The 24,601-nt window shown below is 40.8% G+C and overlaps 1 protein-coding gene across 1 annotated transcript in view; it reads left to right on the forward strand.

The window, feature by feature from the left end:
- DOCK8 (dedicator of cytokinesis 8) overlaps nucleotides 1-23,241 on the forward strand; it is a 216,974-nt gene extending 193,733 nt beyond the window's left edge. Inside the window, 9 exon segments of the mRNA XM_037851154.1 lie at nucleotides 4,380-4,523; nucleotides 5,704-5,835; nucleotides 6,309-6,443; nucleotides 7,871-7,960; nucleotides 10,399-10,635; nucleotides 12,638-12,781; nucleotides 14,035-14,141; nucleotides 19,353-19,523; nucleotides 19,959-23,241. Of these exon segments, the coding sequence (XP_037707082.1) occupies nucleotides 4,380-4,523; nucleotides 5,704-5,835; nucleotides 6,309-6,443; nucleotides 7,871-7,960; nucleotides 10,399-10,635; nucleotides 12,638-12,781; nucleotides 14,035-14,141; nucleotides 19,353-19,523; nucleotides 19,959-20,019 (1,221 nt within the window). The 3' untranslated portion in view covers nucleotides 20,020-23,241.
- Nucleotides 23,242-24,601: the final 1,360 nt, after the last annotated feature.

Below are 24,601 nucleotides of genomic sequence, written 5' to 3' on the forward strand. Positions count from 1 at the left end.
GTCATTTACAAGTGTTCATATTACTCTTGTTTGAATTTACATGGGACTGATTTTATGAAAGGCTTTGTTTTCATTATTGTTCTTCAACACAATTTTGTGATGCTGTGTAAACCACAAAGAGAGGACAATTCAAAGTAACTTTCCCAGACTTAGAAAATAAGTTACCAAAACTACATTGGTGGAGCCAAGGAGCTTGATTTCCTAGAACACTATTCTCTGTCTGCCAAGCTGGGTATTGCCTCATATTACTAATTCCTCCTTTCTTATGGTCACCAATAACAAAAATATTTATTCTATGATTTCAATCTCGGCAAATAAATTTTATTGTCAATTCAGAAATACTTGTTATGTGCCCCCTTTAAAATCCAGTAACTAAATTCTCATCCCAAAGCATAAAAATATTACATATGATTTTGAATCACATAAAAGTATACAAGAAAGCTATAAAAATATTTTAGATGTGCCTGCTTTTTTCATCAAGTTTATTTTATCAGGGATAAATACTATAGCACTACTCTTTCAATTCCCAGAAAATCATTAGGTTTATTACTTAATTTTGAATTGTATCACCCCCCTTCTTTGTTTCATTAAATGAAGTATTTCTTATAATTCTTTTATGTCTTTTACCCAATTGATATATTTAACTATATATTATTTACATAATAATTGCATTTCATAACTGACTTCTGTGTTTAGTAAGCATTACTATGCTAATTTCACCTAGAAGTCAGTTGAGTTGCTTACAATGAGACATGCCAGGATGAGCTAGCATGGTTATTCTAGAGCCACCAGAAAAACTCAAGATTGCCCCTTTATGAGGCAAATAGCTCTGTCTTTTCATTTGTCTTTTATTCATTCTTTCTGTTAAATATTTACTGAGCACTTATTCTGCCCTCATCAACTTTACCTTCTAGCCAGCGAGGGAGACATCATGTAAGTATTATTCCATTCTATTCCATACTTTATCCAATTACCATTATGATAAATGCTGTTAGAAAGAACCACAAGATGCAGTGAGCATTTATATGACCTAGCCTGGGGGTCCAGGAAAGCTCAGAAGGATGGGGCAGGAAAGGGGAAGGCAGAAGGAACAGTGAAGTGTGAGGCCTTCATGAAATACAGAACACGATGAACTGCATGTTCTCAGCTACGGAAGAGAAGCCAATTATGTTGAGGCTTCTGAGTGAATTCTTGTTTCTCCATACCAAATCAGTTTAGAAATCTGTGGTTACAAGTAACGCAATACCCAACAGAGATTGGCCTATGCCAAAAATGGAATTTTTCCACTCCTATGATGGAGGAGAGCCTGGAGAAGCACCACTTAAGGTCAAACTGTACCTGAGAACCCAAAGATGTCATCAGGCTCAGTGTCACCATCAGCCTCAGTGTCATCACTTCTTCCTGTCTCCGCCTTCTGTTGTGTTTGCTTCATTCTTCACAGACTTCCCACACTGGTTCAGGAAAATTTAGGTTTACACCTTCCCAGGTTGAAGTCCAAGAGAAAACAGAGATGCTTCTCCTCTGGCAGATGCAGAGGAAGTCTCCATGTGTGTTTTTCCCTCTGACTGGGTCACGTGTCCTTCCCTGAACCAATCATAACAGCCAGAGAAATGCAGTGCTCTGATTGGCTGAATCAGAGTCAAGCCCCACACTTGGATTTAGGAGTGGTTTCCCAGAAGAAAATCAGGGTGCATCACCTTAGAAGGATGAAGGCATTTGGGACAGCAATAAAAACAGATGTCCAGTGTGGAGTTCTTCAGTGCTCTGGTTTGTTTAGTTTTCAACTGTGTTCTGCTCTTATAACATTGAGTCTTTGGAAAAAGATTATAAACTGGAGATAGATAAATCTGTGCATGGAAAATAACCTTGAGGCCACTGAATTCCAAGTAATGAAATCACTGAAATTCTAGGCCCCAGAGTATAGTATTTATTTCACAAATGCAGACCTGGATACATTCTCAGATACTGCTGTTACTTTTACCTCCCTAATTCTGAAGCCAGCGAAGTGTGCCCAGAGTCTTTTCCCTCAGACTATGGCTAATAAGGCTACATAGCTTCAAAGCTGTTTCTCTATGTGTGGAAAGTTACATAAAATTCCAATAGTATTAGTTTTCCAGGTTAGATTCTTTCAACAGAAGCTCTTAAAAGTTCTGTTATCTCCAATTCAGAAACATCATAATAGAGAGACTGACTTTGGAAGAAAGGCCACAAAAGATGTGAGAGCCTCCTGAATTCCTGAAACTACATTACAATATTGGCTGTGAAGAGAATGGACTGTGGCAACTGTCTCCTATTGATTGCTAAGGTTGATTCAGTTGATCTTGCTGGCCAGGCAAGGAAGCAGACAGATTTTACAAGCCAACTCTGATCAACTGGTAGTGGCTGCCTGGACCACTATACTGAGAAGAATTTTGAGGCCACATCTAAACTCCATAGGAAAGAGTGCTATAATTGATTAGTTATGTCTGCCATAAGTACAGGAATAAAGAGTTGTATGTGTGCTACCTGTCTGCAATCCCTAAGCTAGGTTTCCCATTTCTCCCATGATTCATATGCATCTCTTTTATAGCCAGGTCAAAGAAAATGACTCTTGATCTTTCAAGAGTAGGAGATTCACTACCAGAGGGAACTAGGGTGAAGCAAGTGGAAGCAGCTAAGGTGTAAACTTTATTCTGTTACATGATCCTGAGAATGAGTGCCTACTTATTATTATTTTTAAATTTTTAAAACCAGAATGTTTGTTGTGCAGCTAATTGTTGAAATCCTTAAGATAAACTGGATATTGCAACAATCACCCTCTTTGGTATGGTGTTGTTCCTTCATGGAATCCATGCCCGAATCTACAGTGTACAATTTTTAGGTACTTCAGTTGACCAATGATTGGAGTATTTAGTCTTTTAGCCTTGGCACTCCAGTTATACTTTCTCATGTGCTTGGCACAAGTCAACTTCGGAAGGAAACAAGCCTTCAGGCTATAGTGGCAGCACAAAACGCCGTGTATCTTGTGACACTTTCCAAGCAATGACATTCCCTTCACACCATCTTCGCTTCCGCAGCCAAAACCAAAAAGCTGTCCTTAAATTTTGTACTCAAGCAGTCTCCTCTCACCCTAGTTCTGGGTCTGTCATTTCATTCCCTGCTAGAGGTCCGAAGCACTATAGTTTATGTGAAAGTAAAATGTGTAGATAGGAAAACAATGTTTGTGGGGAGGTGGGAAGTAAATGCTACATTGACATAAAAACTTCTACAAAGAAGACATTCTCTTTCACTGTTGTCATATAATACTGTAGCTTTTCATCTGAAAGTCAAGTCAGTAATAGCTACCTACTTCAGAAAAACACCCTCAAAAGTCAGTTTCCCTCAGCTGTGAAACCAGAAGTCTCCGATAACTGTTAATTGGTCTTTGGCTTTTAAAAAAACCATGACCCCACCTGTATGTCCCTTCAGGTTGTTTCACTAAAGTAACTCAACAGTGTTACATTGGAACATCATCTATAGATACACACACATATACAGGATGCAGCACATTTATATATATGATGTAAAATATATATATATATATAAATATATACTTATATATATTTATATGTGTCCCAATGGTTGTAAAGAACACTGAGTTTTTTAAAATTCAATTTTATTGAGATATAGTCACATACCATACAGTCACCCAAAGTGTACAACTGTTCACCATACCATCATACAGTTGTGCATTCATCAATTTGTTTTTTGAACATCTTCCTTGTACTAGAAAAAGTGAAAATAATAAAAAATAGAAGTAAAGAAGACCATCCAAAACACCCCCCCACCCTATTTTTCATTTAGTTTTTTGTCCCCATTTTTCTACTCATCCATCCATACACTGGATAAAGGGAGTGTGATCCACAAGGCTTTCACAATCACACTGTCACTCCTTGTAAGCTACATTGCTATACAATTATCTTCAAGAGTCAAGGCTACTGGGGTGCAGTTTGATAGTTTCAGGTATTTCCTTCTAGCTATTCCAATACATTAAAACCTAAAAAGCGTTATCTATATAGTGTGTAAGAGTGCCCACCAAAGTGCCATCTCAACTCCATTTGGAATTTCTCAGCCATTGAAACTTTATTTCATTTCATTTTGCACACACACACACACACACACACACACACACACACACACACAGCCCTTTTGGTCAAGAAGATAAGAACACTGAGTTTTGAAGGCCCGTTGCTCATGTGCCGTTTCCAACTCTTCTGGCTGGCATCACAGACCTCGGATAGTCAAGCTTCGGTGCAGTTCTCTGACCATAGGCTTCCTCCTTTCTTCCTGCTGGCTTCCTGCCGGGGCCTCTTAGTAGTCGGTTTCTCCTTTCTCCGGACTTATCCTGCGACCTCTTTCAGAACATCTCTTCCAACGTGCTGGAGGAGTCTGCCGTGTCGGACGACATCCTGTCGCCCGACGAGGACGGGGTGTGCTCGGGCCGGTACTTCACCGAGAGCGGCCTGGTGGGGCTCCTGGAGCAGGCGGCGGAGCTCTTCAGCACGGTCAGTGCCAGGGCGCGGGCCGGGGCTGGGTGTGCGGGGGAAAGGGCTGCGCGGGAATTTGATGCATGCAAATTGCATCACCCTTCGAGGAGGACTAGAAAGCCTTTCATCGCTGCAATATTCTGGTTTTCACTGCTCACCGGCTGGGCCGCAGCTCCACAATATTATTTCCATTTAATAGGGGTAGAAATTAAGCCGCAGAGAGGCGCGGTGACTTGCCCAGGGTTACAAAATAAGTCAAGAGGCCTGATCTCATTCCCTCATTTCCCTTCTCACAGGAGAAAAAAATATGAGGGAGGAGCCACTGGGACCAGAGGGAAGGAATAAATAGACAGCGTCTTCTCTCTTAGCCACTCACTCCTCAGGATTATTATAGACAGGACCAGCTCAAGGAAATGTCAGAACAAAAACCACTGGGACTCCCCTCGTTAACCTAATTCTGCATCTAAACACTCCTAATAAGAGAAAAACATACATAGACAAAAGTCACTGAGATTCAAGGCAGGGGAAAAGACTTACCCATTTTCATTTAATAATCTCCTACCTCCACCAAATTTGAAGCCAAGTAAATATTTAATATTTTACTATATTTATCTGATCCAATTTTGTTTTCATTCTTATTCTTTCTTTATTTCACTTTTAAGTTTCCTTCTTCAACTTCTGTATTCTATTTATTGTTTAACAATCCTCTTTTTCTTTGAAAATCTAGTATACTTTTGTTTTTCCTGAAATTGAAGAAAATGAACTGGTTAAAATCCTACTAACTCCTTGCAGACATACACTAAGCATCTTGCTGTAGAAGGATTCCTGATGAAATTTAAATATGCTAAAGTTGCCTTCCTGAATTGCTCTTTTTCCCTGCTGCTAATCTGCTCCCTGATTGTTGTTTTTTTGTGTGTATTTTTTTTTTCTCTCCGTGAAACTCGTTGCCCCTCCTTGACATCATCTTACAGGACCATTTAGCTTGTGTTTAATTCAGTCTGAGTGCTGAGGCTATCCCAAAGACAAGGGTGGTTTCAGGCATTACTCTTGCCCTGTAAAATACTGTGGTGCCAACAATAACTTGTTCATGAGTACATCATTTGAATAATGAACTTCTTAGGCTTGCTCTTAAGTTTCCATTGCTCTTCTGAAGTTTCCAGTGGACCAAACTCCATTTTATTTTCTTCCCTTTTCCAAGGGAGGCTTGTATGAGACAGTTAATGAGGTCTACAAGCTGGTGACCCCCATCCTGGAAGCGCATCGAGACTTCCGGAAGCTGACCTCCACTCACAGCAAGTTGCAGAAGGCCTTCGACAGCATCATAAACAAGGTAGCTGGAGATCCTGGTCAGTACATCCCATGACCTGGCCACAGGGGACCCCATCCCAAAGATGCTTAGCCCTTCCTCCTCCCTAGGAAGTGATTCACCTTTAGCACATCGTTCCTGTAGCTCTCACCCACCACACAGAGAAGGGCTGAGAATAGACAGGGGACCAGGATTCAGTGTGTGAAAGAAGGCAGCCTGAATCACTGTATAACCAGGAAGGGGGAGAATCACTTTATATTCACTTAAAAGAAGTCCTAGAATACCTAGGACTCTTTTATGGAATTGCTGTTGTTAATATTTCCAAAGTTTATCCCATAAACATTAAACTTTTTTTTAAAAGGAGTGATTTCTGTGTATATTAACCATAGGAATAAAGTACTTTGTAACATAACAATTGAAAACTCCTGCCTTTTGCAACCACAGGGACCCTCATGAATTACACAGCTAAGGAGAGATTTTCTTATTTTGTTCATCAGGGTCATAAGAGAATGTTTGGAACCTACTTCCGAGTTGGTTTCTATGGATCCAAATTTGGAGATTTGGATGAGCAGGAATTTGTTTACAAAGAGCCCGCAATTACCAAGCTTCCTGAGATCTCTCATAGACTAGAGGTAAGAAACATGATTCTATGTGCTTGACATTGTATACTTTACAAAAAAACAAGTGAGAGTGGGCTGTTAAAGATCATGTCACCAAAAAAAAGTCATGAATTCATCATTGATCTATGATATAAATTATTCCACATTGCATTAATAATGTGACAGTATTAGGTAAGATCATGAGATAAAATAAGATTTGGATCATTTTCCCCTAAGATCCTGTGTCTGTTTTTCAAAATTTGTAAATTTGTTGAGTACTTACTTTCAAGACTATCCAAAATTCCATCAATGTCTTGTGCTTTATAATAACCCCTTCCAAATTTTACTAATAGAGTTTCCAGCTTTAAGACTATCATCATGATTTTGAAGTAATCTGGTCAAATTACTGAATTGAACCTAGAAAATGTTTTAGCCATTTGTTTGGTGTCCCTGGACAGTACATCCCAATTCTGACACAGAGATACTAGACAAGAACTACACCGTGGGGCTGAGCTCAGCAAGCCCTTCCTACTGATCCAAGGAGTGCCCATCAGCATCCCGTCCCACAACCTGGAAGTCCCAACTCCAGCCAGTCATTTGCATTTGATCCAAAATGGAACAGAAGAGAGCAGTATTTTCTTGGAGGAAAGACTGGAGAGGATGGGGGGAAAAGGGAAACAATATAGAGAAAAGTCAGAAAAAAATGGAAGGTGAAAGGATCAAGCACTAAAAATTCAGGAAGGAAGTCAAGTGGAATCTCCAAAAAACAACCCACTCAGGCTGCACGACTGGGGTTTCCTGACTATTGACAACAATTAACCAAAGATTCACACACTATGCTCCCCTGCCACTGCTTTGTATATATGCCCTTTCATGACTTAAAAACTTAAAACACTTATGTTGCCTAATTGCTATTACACTATGCACCTACGCCAAATAAGACAATGGACTTTTATCCTTATTTGACTCAAAGAGGCCACAGCCAAGAACCGTTGGATGACTTGCCCAAAATTGTTCGTTTTATGAATAGGAGAACTCAAATAGACCCCAGGCCACTAAGTTGCCTGTCTAATCACGTTTTCCTTACTTAGGACTGGTGGTATATATTTTGTCTTCTTGTGTAATGTGGTTTGCCGCATTATGGAAAGCCTAGATGTTCCCAGGTTACAAACGGTAAGAAGTCAATGTGCCAAAACCCTTGGAGATGCCTCAGAAAATACAATGCTGTTGGTTAAAGTAGAGGCAAGCATACATATTTTCAGGATACACACATCAGTTAGCAGTTCTGGACTTCCTTATATTTTCATTTTCTATTCAGGAAATGCTGATATTTGCTCATTTCAATAGTCAGTGAGCAAATTCTACATTATCCTCATTCCAAAATTATTCTACTTCTAAGAAGACAAAGAGCTGCATTATATAAAAATAATCTTTATAAACTGTTGATTCCTCTTACCTAGGGATTTTATGGTCAATGTTTTGGTGCAGAATCTGTGGAAGTGATAAAAGACTCTGCTCCTGTGGACAAAACCAAGTTGGATCCCAACAAGGTACGGGGAAAATTTGCACAAAATAACCTCCAAGCTTTGAGTCCTTCAACATCCCTTTGAAATAAGTTTTGCATTTCCTCTTTTACAGATGAGAAAACAGAGGTGTAGAAAGGTTAAGCAACTTCCTGAGATCATGCAAGTTACAAAGCCAGTGCTTGCAATCTGTCACCCCAAAACCCATTCTCTTAATCACTACTCCTCACTGACTTTCTATAAAGCTTTTAAACCCAACTGAAAACATGCTAAAAAGATGCAAACTTCTCAGTAACAGCATTTAGTGGCCCCCTACTTTAGGCGGCCGGCACTCCTCCCAGCCAAGTGCAGGATGGCTGTGCTGTTGGAGTGCGAGGTAAAGGACTTGGGTCTCAGTTTCCTCACTTTTCACGCGAGGATGATACCTGCCTGCCCAGCCCATCTCACAGACAGATATGTTCATGAAAGAGCTTGCTAAGCTGCTGAAAATAATTTAAGTGGAGGTGTTACTAAAGGCCGGTTGCCATTTGGCAGGTCTGTGAAATGCAGGGTCCAAGCTCTTCTCCAGTTCTGTCTTCCAGGATATTTTCAAGATGGTGCAAGTAGGGAGGCATTGGCCAGATTTAAGGGTTTGTTTTTCCACACATTTCAGAATACTTTCTCTCTTTAGACACAGTCCCTAGTCTAGGTCTGAAAGCAAGCTCTGTAGAGAGAATTGAACTAAGCTTGAGACAGAAGTGTTTGGGGTCCTTGGAAGATAGGGTTGGCCATGTACCCATGGAGGTCTGTGCATAGCATGTGCTATGTAGGATCATCTGGGACATCAATGCCATGGAGTAGCCTTTTCCCCACTTTTAAAATACCCAGAATGGGTTGTGAGAACCAAGAATTACAACCTGATTTTATTACACTAAATGGTGATTTATGGTCTGAGGTCAGTGACCCTCCCCAGCGAGTGGGTGTCACAGAGCCCAAAGTCATGCCATGGGCCCTTTCTTTTTCCGGAGGCCTTTTTTCTTATATTTAATAAGTGCTTGTCTTATTGTATGTGTGTATGTGTTTGTGTATTCTTATGCAGTAAAATTCACTCCTTTTGGTGTTTAGTTCTGTGAGTTTTAATAAACACATGTAACCACAACCGCAATCAAGATAAAGAACTGTTCCATCACCCCCAAATGTCTCCCCATAACCCTCCCACTACCCTCTGCCCCTGAGACCCACTGAGCTGTATTCTGTCTCTGTAGATTTCCTTTTTCCAGAATGTCATATAATTGGAATTATACAGTTTGTAGCCTTTTGAGTTTGGTTTCTTTCACTTAGCATGATCCATCTGAGATTCATCCGTGTTATAGTAGTTCATTCCTTTTTGTTGCTGAGTAGTATTCCACTGTGTGGGTGTACCAGAATTTGTTTATCCATTTCCTAAGTTGAAGGACATTTGGGTTCTTTCTAGTTTTTGCCAATTATGAAAATGCTATGAACATTTGTGTACAAGATTTTGTGTGAATGAGAATTTTCATTTCTCTTGGGTAAACATGTAGGATTGGGATTGCTGAGTCATATGGTTAGTATATATTTAACTGAATAAGAAACTGCCAACCTGTTTTGTGAAGTTGCTATACCATTATGCATTCCAACCAGACGGTCTTCATCCTTGTCAGCAGTTGGTATTGTCCATTTTCTTTAATTTAGCCATTCTTGTAAGTGTGCAGTGGTCATTGTCATTCTGAAAAGGAAACTTTGTCTTTTTTTTTTTTTAGGTTAAAAAATATATATTGTGGTAAATATATATATGTATAAACATATATATCATAAAATTTGCCATTTTATCCATTTTAAGTGTATAATTCATTTTAAGTATACATTCATAGTGTTGTACAACCATCACTACCATCCATTTCCAAAACTTCTTCACCACCCCAGACAGAAACTCTGTTCCCAATTAAGCAACAACTCCCCATTCCCCTATCCTCCCTGGTCCCTGATAACCTCTAATTTACTTTCTGTCTCTATGAATTTACTTATTCCAGATGTTTCCAATACATGGAATCATAAAATATGTGGCCCTTTGTAACTGGCTTTTTTCACTCAGCATAATGTTTATGAGGTTCATCCATGTTGTAGCGTTTTTCAGAACTTCATTACTTTCTGTGGCTAAATAATAGTTTGTCTCTTGAAATACGGTTTGCGAACTCTCATACTAAACTGTCCGGTTGAATCCATTAGCTCTGCTGGAAGGGCATGTATATTGCCGTCCTCCTTCCTCAGGCTTTCCTCTCCCTGAGGGTGGAGAAATGACCTGACTGAAGGGCTTAATTCCCCCACCATGCCCTCACTTGTGAAGCTTTTGTGAAGTCAGAGGCGGGGCTGCAGGGCTCCGTTCCATCCTGCCCCTGCCGTGCGCGTCATGGTTAGCTGTTTGGGGAATAACTCATCTTGTCCCTCCCCTCACTCTTCCCCCTCAGGCCTACATACAGATCACTTTTGTGGAGCCTTACTTTGATGAGTACGAGATGAAAGACAGGGTGACCTACTTTGAGAAGAACTTCAACCTGCGCAGGTTCATGTACACCACCCCGTTCACCCTGGAGGGGCGGCCGCGCGGAGAGCTGCAGGAGCAGTTCCGCAGGAACACGGTGCTCACCACCATGCACGCCTTCCCCTACATCAAGACGCGGATCAGCGTCATCCAGAAGGAGGAGGTAACGGGCTCCACCCCGGGGCCGCCGCTGAAGGAGTGGGCCTGGGTGACTTCCACGATGATGCACAAACCCGCGAGCTCCTTCATGATGGACTGGAGCGAACGCAGGAAAAAAGGACAACTTTGAAATCTTGTTGTGGTAGTTAGCCTGCCACGTCGTGGTGCCAGGGAATCCCGTTTCAGCAGTTGCACATTCTATAGTGCTATTGTATGTTCGAATAGTTTACACTTAAATTTATATATTTAATGTAAATATATTGAATTATATATTTAACTGAATTTATATACTTAAAATTTAAACATGTTACTTAAATATTTCATATATTTAAAAGTTTACAGGTGATTCAGGCATTGTTGTGTTACAGATTATTAGAGACAAGAGCAGGAAGTGAGCAGCCCCAGCGGGAGGCTGGTGTGTGGTAGGGAAGGCACCACACAAAGGTAGACCGGGAGACTGACTGACTTCTAATCTCAACTTTATCTTGTAATCTAACACAGCCACTTATCTTTAGTTTTCTCATCTATATATTAACGCAAAAGGCCCCTTTGCTTCTCTGATTCCATGTACAGTGAGACAACTAATTCATTGTAAGAGGGCTGATCAAGAAAGTCTCTTAAACCACAGAATCAAAATTATACATACCATAAACATTTTATTTTACTCTAAAACATGTGCATACACATGTATTTGTCACTCTTAATATAGGGCCTTCTCTGTGATTATGGGTCCGCAGATCACAATTCAGCCTTGTCTCCGTTGTGTAAACCACGCACATAATGCGTTGTGCATGATCTTCAGTTTTGGTTTCTGTAAAGCAGAGTGAGAGTTTAAAGATAATTGCTAAAAAATGTGAGACCAGAATCCTAGATTTTTATGAGGTTTCCCCCTGGCCTTTTACACTTGTGTTGCCCACACTTAATATGACAGGAATCTTTATAGTGACTCACGTTCATAACGTCTTGCCCAAACATTCAGCTTGGATTTTCTAGAAACAACTCATTTTCTTTCCACACCCATGGTTCATCAGTTTATACATTATTTACTTAGACTCGGTAATTAAAATAATAAGCATATTAGGCATTATCTGGTTAGCACACAAATGCAGATGACTTGGTGAATATGGACCTCCTCAGTTAGCAGCAGAAGTACCTTAGATTAATGGATAGTAGCCCCCCAGCCAGAGTGGTCACAAGTCAATAGTATCACAGAGGGGAGCTCACAGAGGGGAAAGAAAGCCTGAGCTACTGAGTCCGTTAAGAGGAGGTTGGTTAAGAATGCATCTGCATTCTTACTATTGTTTTGGACTTTTTAACACTAGGACATTTTGGGCATAGCCCAAAAATAAACTCACGATTCCAAAAAGCATCCTTACAACTTTTTGGACCCTCTGTAGTAGTCCCAGAACCTCAGCAAGGACCCTACCCCAAGCTCACAGAACTTCACAACTGGCTGTTGACCCTTAAGAGAGCTCTATTCACTTGGAATTCACCTTCAGGTTGAGTTCCAGGACACATGATGCCAAAATTTGTGTTATGGTGGGGAAGGAAATCTTGAGTGCTGTGCTTCTAACAGTTTCCCCAACTGTAAGTTGAGTGATTTGTTCAGTATTTGCAAAGGGAACCTGACAGTCTAGAAAGAGCATGAACTTTGAATTTAGACATAATTATGATAAAATTCTGGCCTCCCCACTCACTACCTGTGTCATTTTGTAGAACTTACTTAACTTTACAAATTTCCCTTTGACAGTGAAAATGGAGAGATTAATGAGGTTGTTCAAAGGAGTAAATGATAAACATAAGTAGAGTTCCTGGAACATAATAAGTACTCAAGAAAAGTTAGGCCTTTCCTTCCTCTAAACATATTCAGACTATTTTAAATTACTCTGAAAGTCTTCTCTTAGCTGCTTCCTCACATCCAGATGCCATCTGTGTCAAAGTTCCAGGTTAGTTCATGGCTTATGAGGCAAGACAATAACTTCCCCACATTTATGTTTTGTGTTCAGTTTGTTTTGACACCAATTGAAGTTGCCATTGAAGATATGAAGAAGAAGACCCTACAGTTAGCTGTTGCCATTAACCAGGAGCCCCCTGATGCAAAGATGCTTCAAATGGTGCTACAAGGCTCTGTAGGAGCCACTGTAAATCAGGTAAGGAAACCCAGCTGGTGTAAGCAACTCTGGTTCTCATTATTTTGGTTGTCATTATATGTCTACACCCTCCTTCCTTGAGGTTGATAAGGAATGTTTCCATAGAGGAACCTGATGTTTCTAAACTCAGACTGACACTTGTGAGGTTTAAAAGACTTTTAGGACTCCCCTACTTAATGTAACAATCTATAGTAGAAAAATCCTAGAGCTGAGTGGATCAGGTCTGAGGAGTGCTCTCTCTCCATAGGAGTCTCCAGTTTGGGGCCAGATTTAGTAATATGCTCCAGACCTGGGTCCTCTTGGGGAGTGATTCACCATGCCCAATTTAGAGGACAAATGGAGGCAGAGTTGTCACAGGGCTTGAGACTAAGAAAGCCTGTAGGAGAGTATGGAAACAGTCTAAAATACCCAACTCTTAGGTCAGTCACTATATGAACCCAATATGCCAGGGGCTTTGCTAACTCAGAGTGACCTGGGTCCAGGCTACTTGGGCTACTTCATACCAGAAAGGGTCTACTTAAAATCTTAACTCCCAAGCTCAGCATGTAACTAAACTAGTTTCAAGTGGAGGGAGGTAGTAGCCTGGTATTTTCTGTCCAGTGGGCATCCTTGGTTTCTCTTTTGGTCAGCTCTTGTCCATACTTCCACACTCAAAAACTAAATCAGCATTGCGACTCTTTGCTCACTCAGAAAACTGAATCCCTACAGAAATTCTGAGTCATTTAACATCAAGAGAGCAGAAGTAGCAGAGAGGAAGAAATGATTTTATATTCCCAAGATCAGGAAAAAATTAGGAAGGTTTGCCTTTGTAAATCCCAATCCTTTGGTGAAAATAGAAGACTTGATGCATATATACTCTTTATATCTCTGGCTCAAGTCAGAAATTATGCAGACATCCTGGAGCTCATCACTAAGGCAACTAGACAAGTAAATATGAATGGCGATTCCCATTTTTAGAAAAGTAACTTAAAAGCACATACCCTTTGATGCAGTTACATTACCTTTATATATGAAGGAAAACCTGTTATTAGTGGTGTTTGATTGAGAAAATACATTTATACTTCTGAATATTCTCTTAAAACCCCAAACTCCTCCTAAGGACTCAAAGTCTCCTGAAAAGTTCAAGACCTTCCTTGATTTTTTTTGTTTTAGTCAAATCAACTACAAAATTGAATGTTCAAATGCTGACATCTTCTCCCAAGAAATTTAACTTTCTTTCCAATATCAGTATTGTTTTTTACTTTTTCCATCAGGGACCACTGGAAGTAGCCCAAGTATTCTTGGCCGAAATTCCTGCTGACCCAAAACTCTATCGACATCACAACAAGTTGAGGTTATGCTTTAAGGAATTCATAATGCGGTAAGAAGGAAAATGGTTTGGGAATTCAGTAGAGCAGTGAATCACAAAGTATAGCTCCAAACCAGAAGCTTCAGCATCACCTGAGAACTTGTTTGAAAGGTGGATTCTCAGTTGCCACCCAGACCTACTGAATCAGAATCTCTGGAAGTGAGACCCAGCAACCTGTGCTTTCACAAGCCCCCTGGGTGATTCTGATGCAGGCTAAAGTTTGAGACCACTGCAGTAAAGCAACACTACCTACACTACTATTAAGTAACTAATACTTAAACTGCAAAGTGCTTTCATGTTTATCATCTCACTTGTGCCTCACAACCACATAATAGGATAGGTGCTAGCATCATCTCATTTTACAGAGAGGAAATGGAGGTGCAGAGAAGGGAGATGATTTTCTTTATGGGCACATAGCCAGTCAGTAGCAGAGCTGAGTTCAGACCTAGGTCTTCTGGATTCAAATAGCTGATACCTCGTTGATGCATTCGACTCCTGGAAGTTCTTAGCATTGATGTATTTCCCATATCAGACAATAATTTAATTTTAGAAATATAAATATAGACACTGCTTCAAACTGAAAAATAAAGCAAGATTAGAAAACTGGGCTTTTTCAAAGATGTCATCTTTTGTGACAGTTCCCAATTCATCCAGGCTTCATGTGTGCTCTTGAATTTTTCAGTGGAGCTGACTTCAAGAGCAGCCAGTTCAGCCTGGGTAGCAGTTGGGTCTTTCAGCATGGTCTTTCAATCTGTTGCAATACAGATGGTATATTGGGGCTCCTGTGACATAAACTGAATGATCATGAAGGATATGATAGCATTTCACCCATAAGAGAGAAGGACATCAGAAAAATGTATTCTAATATTTCTTTTCATCTAGAACCTTAGAGTATTATATAAAAAATAGTAATATCCTCACTTGGCAGATGGAGAAAAAAGAGGCTAAAAGAGCCTAAGTTAAAGCTTTCTAAATTCTGTGAAAACTCGTCAAAATGCTGGTATGGGATGAGGTTAGAGATAACTCCTTCTTTACAGGCCTTGATGAAAAGAATCCAGTTTTGCTTTGTTATGTATAACATTGCCTTGCAGCTGCTTGTTAATAGGATGTGAATGTGTGTCTGTGTGTATATATACACATACATACAGATAGTATGCTTATTAATGTTTGGTATTTGAATGGTTTCTTGTATTTGCTACCAATTCTGACATTACACGAAAGCTAGATGTTCTTCAATAAATGGAGACTTTGCACAGAACGAAAGGCTAGAAAATATTTTGGGGATTTTTTTTAGTTCTATTTGCTTTTCATATATCTTCGTTTAAAGCAATACAACACAATGCAGCATGTGCTAAGAACTGTAGGAGTGCACTAAATATCAGACTACAGAGATCAGAAGAGGGCAGTCAGTTATAGGCTAGAGTGGTTGGGGAAGGCTTCGTGGGAATATAGCACTCAACCCTTCTCTTGAATATAGGAGTGGAAGAAAGGGGGTGGTGGGAAGAAGGAGCCATTACTGACCCCAAGACCCCATGATGGAGCTGGGCTCCTGTGTCCCTGGCCAGAGGAGGGTGTTCTCGGGAGCAGGCTGGGTCAAGGAGGAAAGATTGGAGAGAGAATGGCATTGGTAGATAAGGGCTCTGAGTAGAATTTAAGTTTTAAAAGTAAGCTTCCTGAGAGAAGTGATTTTCTTTTCATTTAGAGTTCCCTTCGATTTCCCCTACTAGTATAAATCTTTAACAATCCAGTTTCTCATGGGTGTGATTCCATCCATGACTCCACCTAGTTAAAATGTACTTATAAAATCCCTACTGAACATGCATTTCTAATTAGCTCCTAGCCTCAGGAAAAGAACTACAGGGAGAACCAGGACTGAGTCAAACCAGTCCCAGGTGACAGATGCAAAAGAAAATGAGTTTTCCTAGGGATAGCCCTTTAACAAAGCCATGCATTCAGCTTTTGATGAAGATAGTATCTTTCTTCCCAGGTGACCTGCAAAAATGTTGGGTTTTCAAAATCAAATTCACCATTTAAAATGTCGTTTTCCAAACCTTCTAATGGTGATTCATTTGGGAAGCCAGGCTGTAGTCCCGCATTCTCTGCTGCTAGTTGGGCTGCTATATTATTTTAGAAATGCCACAAGGAGACGCATCAGTACTTCACAAACTTTAGTGTGCATGCAGGTCACCTGGGGATCTTGTCAAAATGCAGATTCTGATTCAGCATGCTGGGTGGGGCCTGAGACTCTGCATTTCTAATAAGCTCCCAGGTGATTCCCATGCTTCTGGGTTGGACCACACTTTGAGAAGCCAGTAGAGGTTGCTTGATTGCCTCCTTTTCACATTTTCTCCCCTCAGTGGCTTAATCCTTCAGGCCATTCCTGTTTCCACTTACCTTTCTTTCCTTCCCATCCCTTCCCTCCCTTCAAAAAAAGCAAACGTTTAAAAAAACAAAAAACAGCAAACAGGTTCAAACTTTCACTTTTGAAGCAACCATAGATGTCTGTTAGTTCATTCACTCCTTCAGCAAACACGTATTGAGTCCATATTTTGTGCCACTGTACACGTGTTAACAGGTAAAGTCCCAATACAAATGGGACAGGACTATAGGCAAAAATAATTGCTGCTCACTATTTCATCTCTATGTGCAAACAATGGTTGACTTTCTTCCACTTTATTTCAAACAAATCAAAAGTAGTGGGTGAGATTGTGGCGGTGGTTGCACAACTATATAAATTTACTGAAAGTCGCAGAACTGTACACTGAAAATGGGTGAATTTCATTTGTAAACTATACCTCAATACAAGCAGCTTGAGAGGAAAGCTTCCTTCCGCAATTGCTTAATTTCTTCTCAAGTTCAATCAGCAAGTTCCAGCTCTCTAATGAATAGAGCAACTACTTTGTCCAGCTGTTTGCCTCGGTGTATCTTCTCCTCCATGCTGCTTTCAAACAGCAGAGCTGACACAGGAGTAGAAAACGTTTGCAGGTGAACAGCTCTCAGGTTTTCCCTTTAGTGTCTGCTTCTCAGCAGATTTGGGTTGTGAGTCGATAAGCCCATATTTCCAAGGTGAATGTGAGTGAGCCTTCTGATGATGATCGCTAATAGTAGAAAAGTGTGTTTGCCAGACATACTTCAGTCAGGATTCTGCTGTTGTGCAGTGGCCTTCCAACTCAGCTGTAGTGGAACCAGATACAGTCATAGAAACAAAAAAGCAAGCAAACAAAACCCTGGTAGGCTGACCTGCTCCAGCTCGCCTGTCCTGCAACGTCTTAGGTGATTGCCAAGTTAGGATCTCAATCCCCTCTTGCCTTTTCCTGTGATAAGAGAAAAACACCTCAGTGTTTTAAGGCCAAGATGGAGTGACACAACCTTCTCTTTCCCTTCTCTGCTCTCCAAGATATCCAGACCACATTAGGCACCAAGATACCTTCTAATGTTCTTCTAATCTGAACAGTCTCATTCTATAATTTCTATGATTTTTAAATTCATCTTATATTAAAAAGAGTAAGAGTACCTAATGCCACCAGTTACAAGTTGCCTCTCAGAGAAGGTGTGTCAGAGACACCCAGACAGGGTTGTACTGCAGATATGGTCAGAGAGTCAGAAAACAGGGTGTTGAGTGGTGGTGTTTTTGAACTGGAGTTAGGGTCTATGAAGAGGAAGAAGGGATTTGCCCAAGTGGCCAAAGGAGAAACAAATCCATATGGCATAAGAGAAACAGGTGGAAAGAGATCCAAATATTTGGTGGAAAAACCAAGCTTGCGTAGGCCTTAAATATCGTAACAGGTTGCTCAGAGGCAGGTCAGCTCTGGGACATATGACCTTTGTCATTTTGCCAAGGTCACTGAGACCTGTTTTAGTGGACCACGGATGTTAAACAGAAAACTGGGAGCCAACTAGAGTAGCATACACACACACATGCACACACAGACATACACGTCCAGGCATGCACACACATGTACACATGTGCTCTCACACATATATACATACACACACAGTTGCAGTTAGTGGCTGGGGCTTGAATCTCCTAAAGTCTCCCTTACTCATATGTCTGTGTCTGGACTGAGAATACTCAAACAGCTGGGGCTCTTCAGGCCTCTCTCTAGTGTATGGTGTTCCGGTTTGCTAATGCTGCCATTATGAGAAATACCAGAAATTGATTGGTTTTTATAAAGGGAGCTTGTTTGGTTACAAATTTACAGTCTGAAGGCCATGAAAATGTTCAAATTAAGGCTTCAACATGAGTATGCCTTCACCGAAGGAATGCCAAAGGCATCTGGAAAACCTCTGTTAGCTGGGAAGGCATGTAGCTGGCATCTGTTGATCCCAGGTTGTGTTCCAGCTCCTCTCTCAGCTCCTGTACATTCTTCAAAATGTTGCTCTTGGGGCATTTTGTTCTCTCTTTAGCTTCTCCAGAGCAAACACCAGGCTAGCATCCCAAAAGTGTCAGCAAAAGTCTGCTTTCAGCGGCCGTCTCCAAAATGTCACTCTCAGCTGCTCTGAGGTCTTTCTATTTGTGAGCTCTTTGTATCTGTGGCAGCAACTCCTGCTGTCACTCTGGCTTTGATTTTTTTTTCCCCCTTCTGGTACAATGGAATTTCCTTTCCTTTTTAACAAGGTTTTGCTGTGCTTTCCCCGTGCTTCCATGTGTATGTAACAGGAGGGAGCTGGATGGCATCTGCTCCATCTGCCATGTTGCCATAAATCACAGAGAGTTTTTTTGTAAGCATAATAGGTCCATTTTCCAGTGACCTGAGTTTGAGTCTTAGATACTCCATTTCCTCACAATATTATCTCAGACAAGGGACTTAACATGTCTGAGCTTCAGGGACAAAACAGAGGATAGAAATACGAACTTTCCATGGTTGTCGTGAGTATTAAACAGATAATGTACGTGAAGCTCCTTGTATAGTGCCTGGTATATAGCAAACCAGAGGTTCCTCATTGTGGGTAGGCAGGATCAATATCCCCTGAGCAACTTCTCAAAACAAAGATCCTATAGCACTACCCCTAAGAGATTCTGATTCAGTAAGACTGGGATGGAGTCCACAAATCTGTAGTTTGGAAGTCTCACCAGTGACCTTGACACACAACCTGGTTTGAAACACTCCTAGAGGTACTCAAGAAACATTATAGAGTAACATTATCCCCAAATTTCTAAGCATCTCACATTTGTATGAAATAGACCCTCCTTGTCCCCTCACCCTGATGTTTTCAACTCAGATGCGGTGAGGCTGTGGAGAAAAACAAGCATCTTATCACGGTAGACCAGAGAGAGTATCAGCAGGAGCTCAAAAAGAACTATAACAAGCTGAAAGAGAACCTCAGACCAATGATCGAGCGGAAGATTCCAGAACTCTACAAGCCAATATTCAGAGTTGAAAGTCAAAAGAGGTAAGGATGGGGCAGAGGAGGCCTCTTCTGGGGAATGAATGGGCCCAGCAGATCCGGGCCTGCTCGCCTGCACTCTCTGAGCTGCAGAACCTTCCCTGATGGGAGTGGGAGCCTGGACTCAGAGAAGCCACCCATTGGGATCCATTCTGCCTCCATCCCGGTGTACCGTCCGCTTGACCTCTCCAGGACCCCCTGTGTTGGCTTGCCACCAGAGGTCTTCCCGGGGCAGAATTACTGCCGGAGTTTTTTCTGGCAGTGTTAAGGGATCTCAGCCCCTTCACTGATTTTCTTATTTACTGGTTCTCCATGATTGATGTCTTTTTCTGGTGGTGATTTTTTTTCTCCTCTCCCTCTCTTTAAATGGCTAATTGATCCTTCTGACTTCTGATTTCTCTCTCTCTCTCTCCCCCTCTTTCCCTCTATTCTTAATGTCAGAGACTCTTTCCACAGATCTAGTTTCAGGAAATGTGAGACCCAGTTGTCACAGGGCAGCTAAGAAAAGCTGTCTTCACCTACGGAGACCGAGGCCCTGAAACCCTGGAGAGAGACTCCCTGGTACTTAAACAACAGGACATTTGCCCCCCAGGACAGACCACCTCCTCCTTGACCTGCAGCACTCTGGAAGCTTTGGGGTCTATGGGGCTGTGGGAATTACCCTCAGATGGACTCTGGCCAGATTTGGGCCCTACAGGGAGTGGGGAGGGGGGAGGGGGGTTAATGAGGGGGCCCGTGTATTTATTAAAGCACATTTTCCCAAGATTGTACAGAACAAGGTATAAGCAGCTTCTCCTGGTCAGTGGTCAGTCACTGTCTAGTTGGAGGGATGACTTCCTCTCTCTTACATTTGGATTCACAAGATAAACCCAGACTGCCTGAGGGAATATGGAAAAGTTGTACATCAGCCTATTCAAAGTGGACTTCACTCATCCTCTCTTCATGGGAAGGGAGGATGAGCTTGGGGGAGTGGGAAATACTGTCAGTAAATCTGTGAGGGGAGAAGAGGCCTCTCTAGAAATCCAAAATCATGATGCATAGAAGTTTAGAGATAGATTATTTGTGAACTTGTTACCCTTTTAGTAATGGTGGGCTAATTGTTGTGTAATTATTTTTGCCTTATTGTTACTGTTATATTAAGTTAAATTAATATGTTTATAGAAGAACACAGTCAAAGCACTGATTTAGGAGATACATGGTACTCTGAATAGTCAGCCAAAAATTACAGACATTTTGCATTCACTTCAATTGAAACAATTTTCCTATAATGCTTTGCAATTTTTCTTTCATATGCCCACTCTTGCTCACTCTCTTCTTTTTCCTTCTCTGGGACCAAGTTTAATTTATAAAAGGATAATAGCTCTGCTTTCATTTCTGAACACTGTGCTGTCAGCATATGTACAAAATATATTCAGCTTTGAATTATTTTGGCAATGTACTTTAGGAGAAAGAGGAACAAAGTTATTGTTTGAAAATTAAATTATATATATTTTTAATGTGATTATGTTCGTTGATACTAAAAATGTAATAAGAATTGCAAGCAAAATGTTTCCCCTTGCAACTCTTATTTTTTATTTCGACAACTATGAAAGTTTTTTACAGCACTTCTGAGAAGAAAGATACCTAAGGGGGATCTTGTTCAAATAGTGCTTTCCAGTGTGGCTCCTCTCATACAATCTTTAATCCCGGTCATCAAGAGAGAGAATTTAGTTTGGCTTTTCCAGAATCTTTTTGTTCTGGAACCACAATGCATGAATTTATATTTTGAATGAGGACTTTTTAAAAAATAACTAAAGCTTACTAATTTAAGTGCCAACACTTTTTATGTTTTTAAACATTTGGGGCAGCACTTTTTCTAAAGTGTATTATATACTTACGTGCTTCCTTAAGTGGGTACATGACATAAATTTACTTCCATATGTATTTAGCACCTTCTGTTTAGAAGACACTGTATGAGACATAAGGTTATAAAAGATTGGTCCTGTCCCTGAAAGTATCAGTTTAATATGTCAGATCATGTGCATGTACATGTACATAGTAACAATACAAACAGGTTAGAAGAGGGCCTATAGGATATAACGTTTTCTAGAGTGACTCAGGGATGGCTGTTATTATCAACACCCATTATATTCTGCCCTAAAACAATAATGATTAGAGGCTCTAGGTTATCTAGGGCTTGCTGTTAACCCTGATAGCCCTAATAATTCTGATAATCTAAGATATTCCTGATTAGTTTAGATACCTGGTATCTTTTTTTTTTCTTTTTTTTTTTTTGGTAGGCTCTACCCCCTAGCCCAGTACTCAACACACAGAAATCACTCAATAAATATTGAATGAATAGAGTGTAAGTCTTCTTCTAGAACAGCCCTGTCCAACAGAAATCTAATGCAAGCCACATAGGTACATCTAATTTTTCTAATAGCCACATTGTTTAAAAAAGAAAAAGAAAAAAGTAAAAAGAAACAGGTGGAATTAATTTTAATATTATGTTTAGCCCCATATATATAAAATATTATCATTAAAATATGTAATCAATATAAAAAGTATTGAGATATTTTACATTCTTTTTTTTCATACTCAGTCTTCAAAATAGGTGAGTATTATACACTTAGCAGCATATCTCGCTCCAGATCAGTCACATTTCAAGTGCTTAATAGCCACCTGTGGCTAGTGGCTACCATATTGGACAATGCAGTTGTAGAAACTTCCCACATTTCTAGCATGATGCCTCTGACGTGTGGTCTCAAAATATAGATAACCAAATTACTGAGAATAGTGTTTAAAGCAAGCATGCCTGTGTTCTGCTTGAGAGCCCCATGGGCTTGCCCAGGAGTGAAGCTTGTGAGTTGGGGAATATGGACTTCTCAGTATTGGTTTTGGCTGGTCATACTCCCTCTGAGTTGGTTCTCAGCTCTTTTCTCAATTCCAGATAGTTTGGCTGTTCTTTAATGGTTATTAATAAAGTAGGGGCATTACTACCTTATTTAAGTAATGGCACAAATAAAGAACTTTGGCATTGGTCCTCTGATTATATATTCTAAATATGGGGTTAGGAAAGAAGCATTTAAACATTCCTAAGAGTAAAGCAAAGTAGGCCTTTAGTTTCCTGAAAATTAAAGAAACCTGATATGCCATAATAGCCATCTTGAGTTTATTCTGGAAAGCCCTTCTGTAAAAGTTTAATCAGTATTTTCTGATTAGCTCCATGCCTCTCCTCCCTCAACAAGATCAAGACTGCAATGTTACTATCTCACGAGAATCTCAGGAAAATGAAACATGATTTTACCATATAGACCTGATTGGGTTTGTCATGCCACACATCATCTTAAACTCCATGATTCCACTCTCTAAGAAATGCTTCCATGACAATAGATGTGTTTTTAAAGGAAAACAAACTTTTAGAGCAGTCATTGTGACTGCAAGTACTTTTTCAAAGACAGGGAACCTTTTTATGCTATGAATGTATTTTTAAATGCTTGTTATTTCAAATGTTGTAAAGCTACTATTGATTAAGTATCATTTTGCAAAAAACTAAAGCTTCTAATACATTCCCAGAATGCCAGGTATGTCCACAAATGTCCTGTGTATTCTTTTTGGGGGGCTTAAGGCACTGTTTCCCAAACTTTTTCACATCGTGGGTATAAAAGTTATCTGTTGCTGCATATAGCAAACTACCCCAAAACTCCTTGTCAGTTTAAAACAACAATAAATGCTTGTTATTTCACCCAGTTTCTATGGGTCAGGAATTCAGAAGTGGCTCAGCTGGGCTGTCTGCCTTGAGGTCTTTCATGGGGAGGAGGTCAAGATGTCGGCCAGAGCTGCAGTCATCTGAAGGCTTGACAGAGCCCACAGGATCTGATTCCAGGGTGGCTCACTCACATGGTCAGAAAGTTGGCGCTGGTTGTTGATGGGAGGCCTCAGTTCCCCCACATTTGGGCCTCTCTCCAGACCGCTTGAGTGTCCTCGTGTCATGGCAGCTGACTTCCCCTAGGATGAGTGACCCAAGAGAAGCAAGGCAGAAGTGGCAATGTCTTTTATGACCTAGCTTCAGAAGTCATACACCCTCACGTCCGCCATATTCTATTTTTTAGAAGAGAGTCACAAAGTACACAGCCCACTTGCAAGGGGAGGGGAATTAGGCTCTACATTTTGAACAGAGGAGTATTAAAGAATTTTGAACACATTTAAAAGCTACCATAATGGGGCACATTAAAAATCTGTATTTGTTGTCTCACTGGGGTAAATGGAGATGACCAGTCCTGGAGGTCTGGTTAGGCTGAGTCCCTCTTAGAGGACTGAGGCGGTCAACACCCAGGACCATCTATAACCCAGCACACCCGTGCACCGTGACACACCCTTAGAAAGCTCTAGCCTGTGGGAAAGTCTCAGTTGGGAATCTTTGGGTTGTAAGTACTAGAAAACCAAATTCAAATTGGTGTTTTAAAACAAGGTTGTAGAGTTTATTGACTCAACTTAATAATCCAGAGGTAGTATTGGTTCAGGCGCAGTTTGATTCAGGACCCATGCACGTCATCTCTGCTTTTTTCATTTCATCTCCATTTTTCATGTCTGCTTGCTCATGGTTGGCTATATGCTCAGGCTTGCAGCAGTGGTCCCTGGAATTCTAGGCTATTCCTTCATGGCTAAAGTAGTGCCGAGACTCGTCCTCATACCACCGAGCCCCATAAAGTGAACATCTGCATCCTAGCATTCCCAGTGGATTCTTCAGGTTCACTCTGATTGGAGTGGCTCATGCAACTCAACGGTCTCTCCTTTAGCCAGACAGCTGGATGTGGGATAGGTACCACTTGATCCACACAGCTGATAGTAGGGGTTAGTGAGTCCTCAGGGAACAAGGAATAAAGAGGAGGGGAAGCTAAACAAACCACAGGGGCTTACTACAGTACACTGTGCTTTAAAGCAGCACTGCATTCAGAAGAAGGAATTTGTGTGGAGTCCAGGATTACAGTTTATTTTATATAATGTTCACGACCACTGACCCGGGAGAATCACCCCCAGGAGGAGATGGGAAGGGGATATCCAGTATATGAGAAAGGAGGACCTAGGACTTACCATATCCTGAA

Source organism: Choloepus didactylus, chromosome 10 (genome assembly GCF_015220235.1).
Source record: "Choloepus didactylus isolate mChoDid1 chromosome 10, mChoDid1.pri, whole genome shotgun sequence".
NCBI lineage: Eukaryota > Metazoa > Chordata > Mammalia > Pilosa > Megalonychidae > Choloepus > Choloepus didactylus.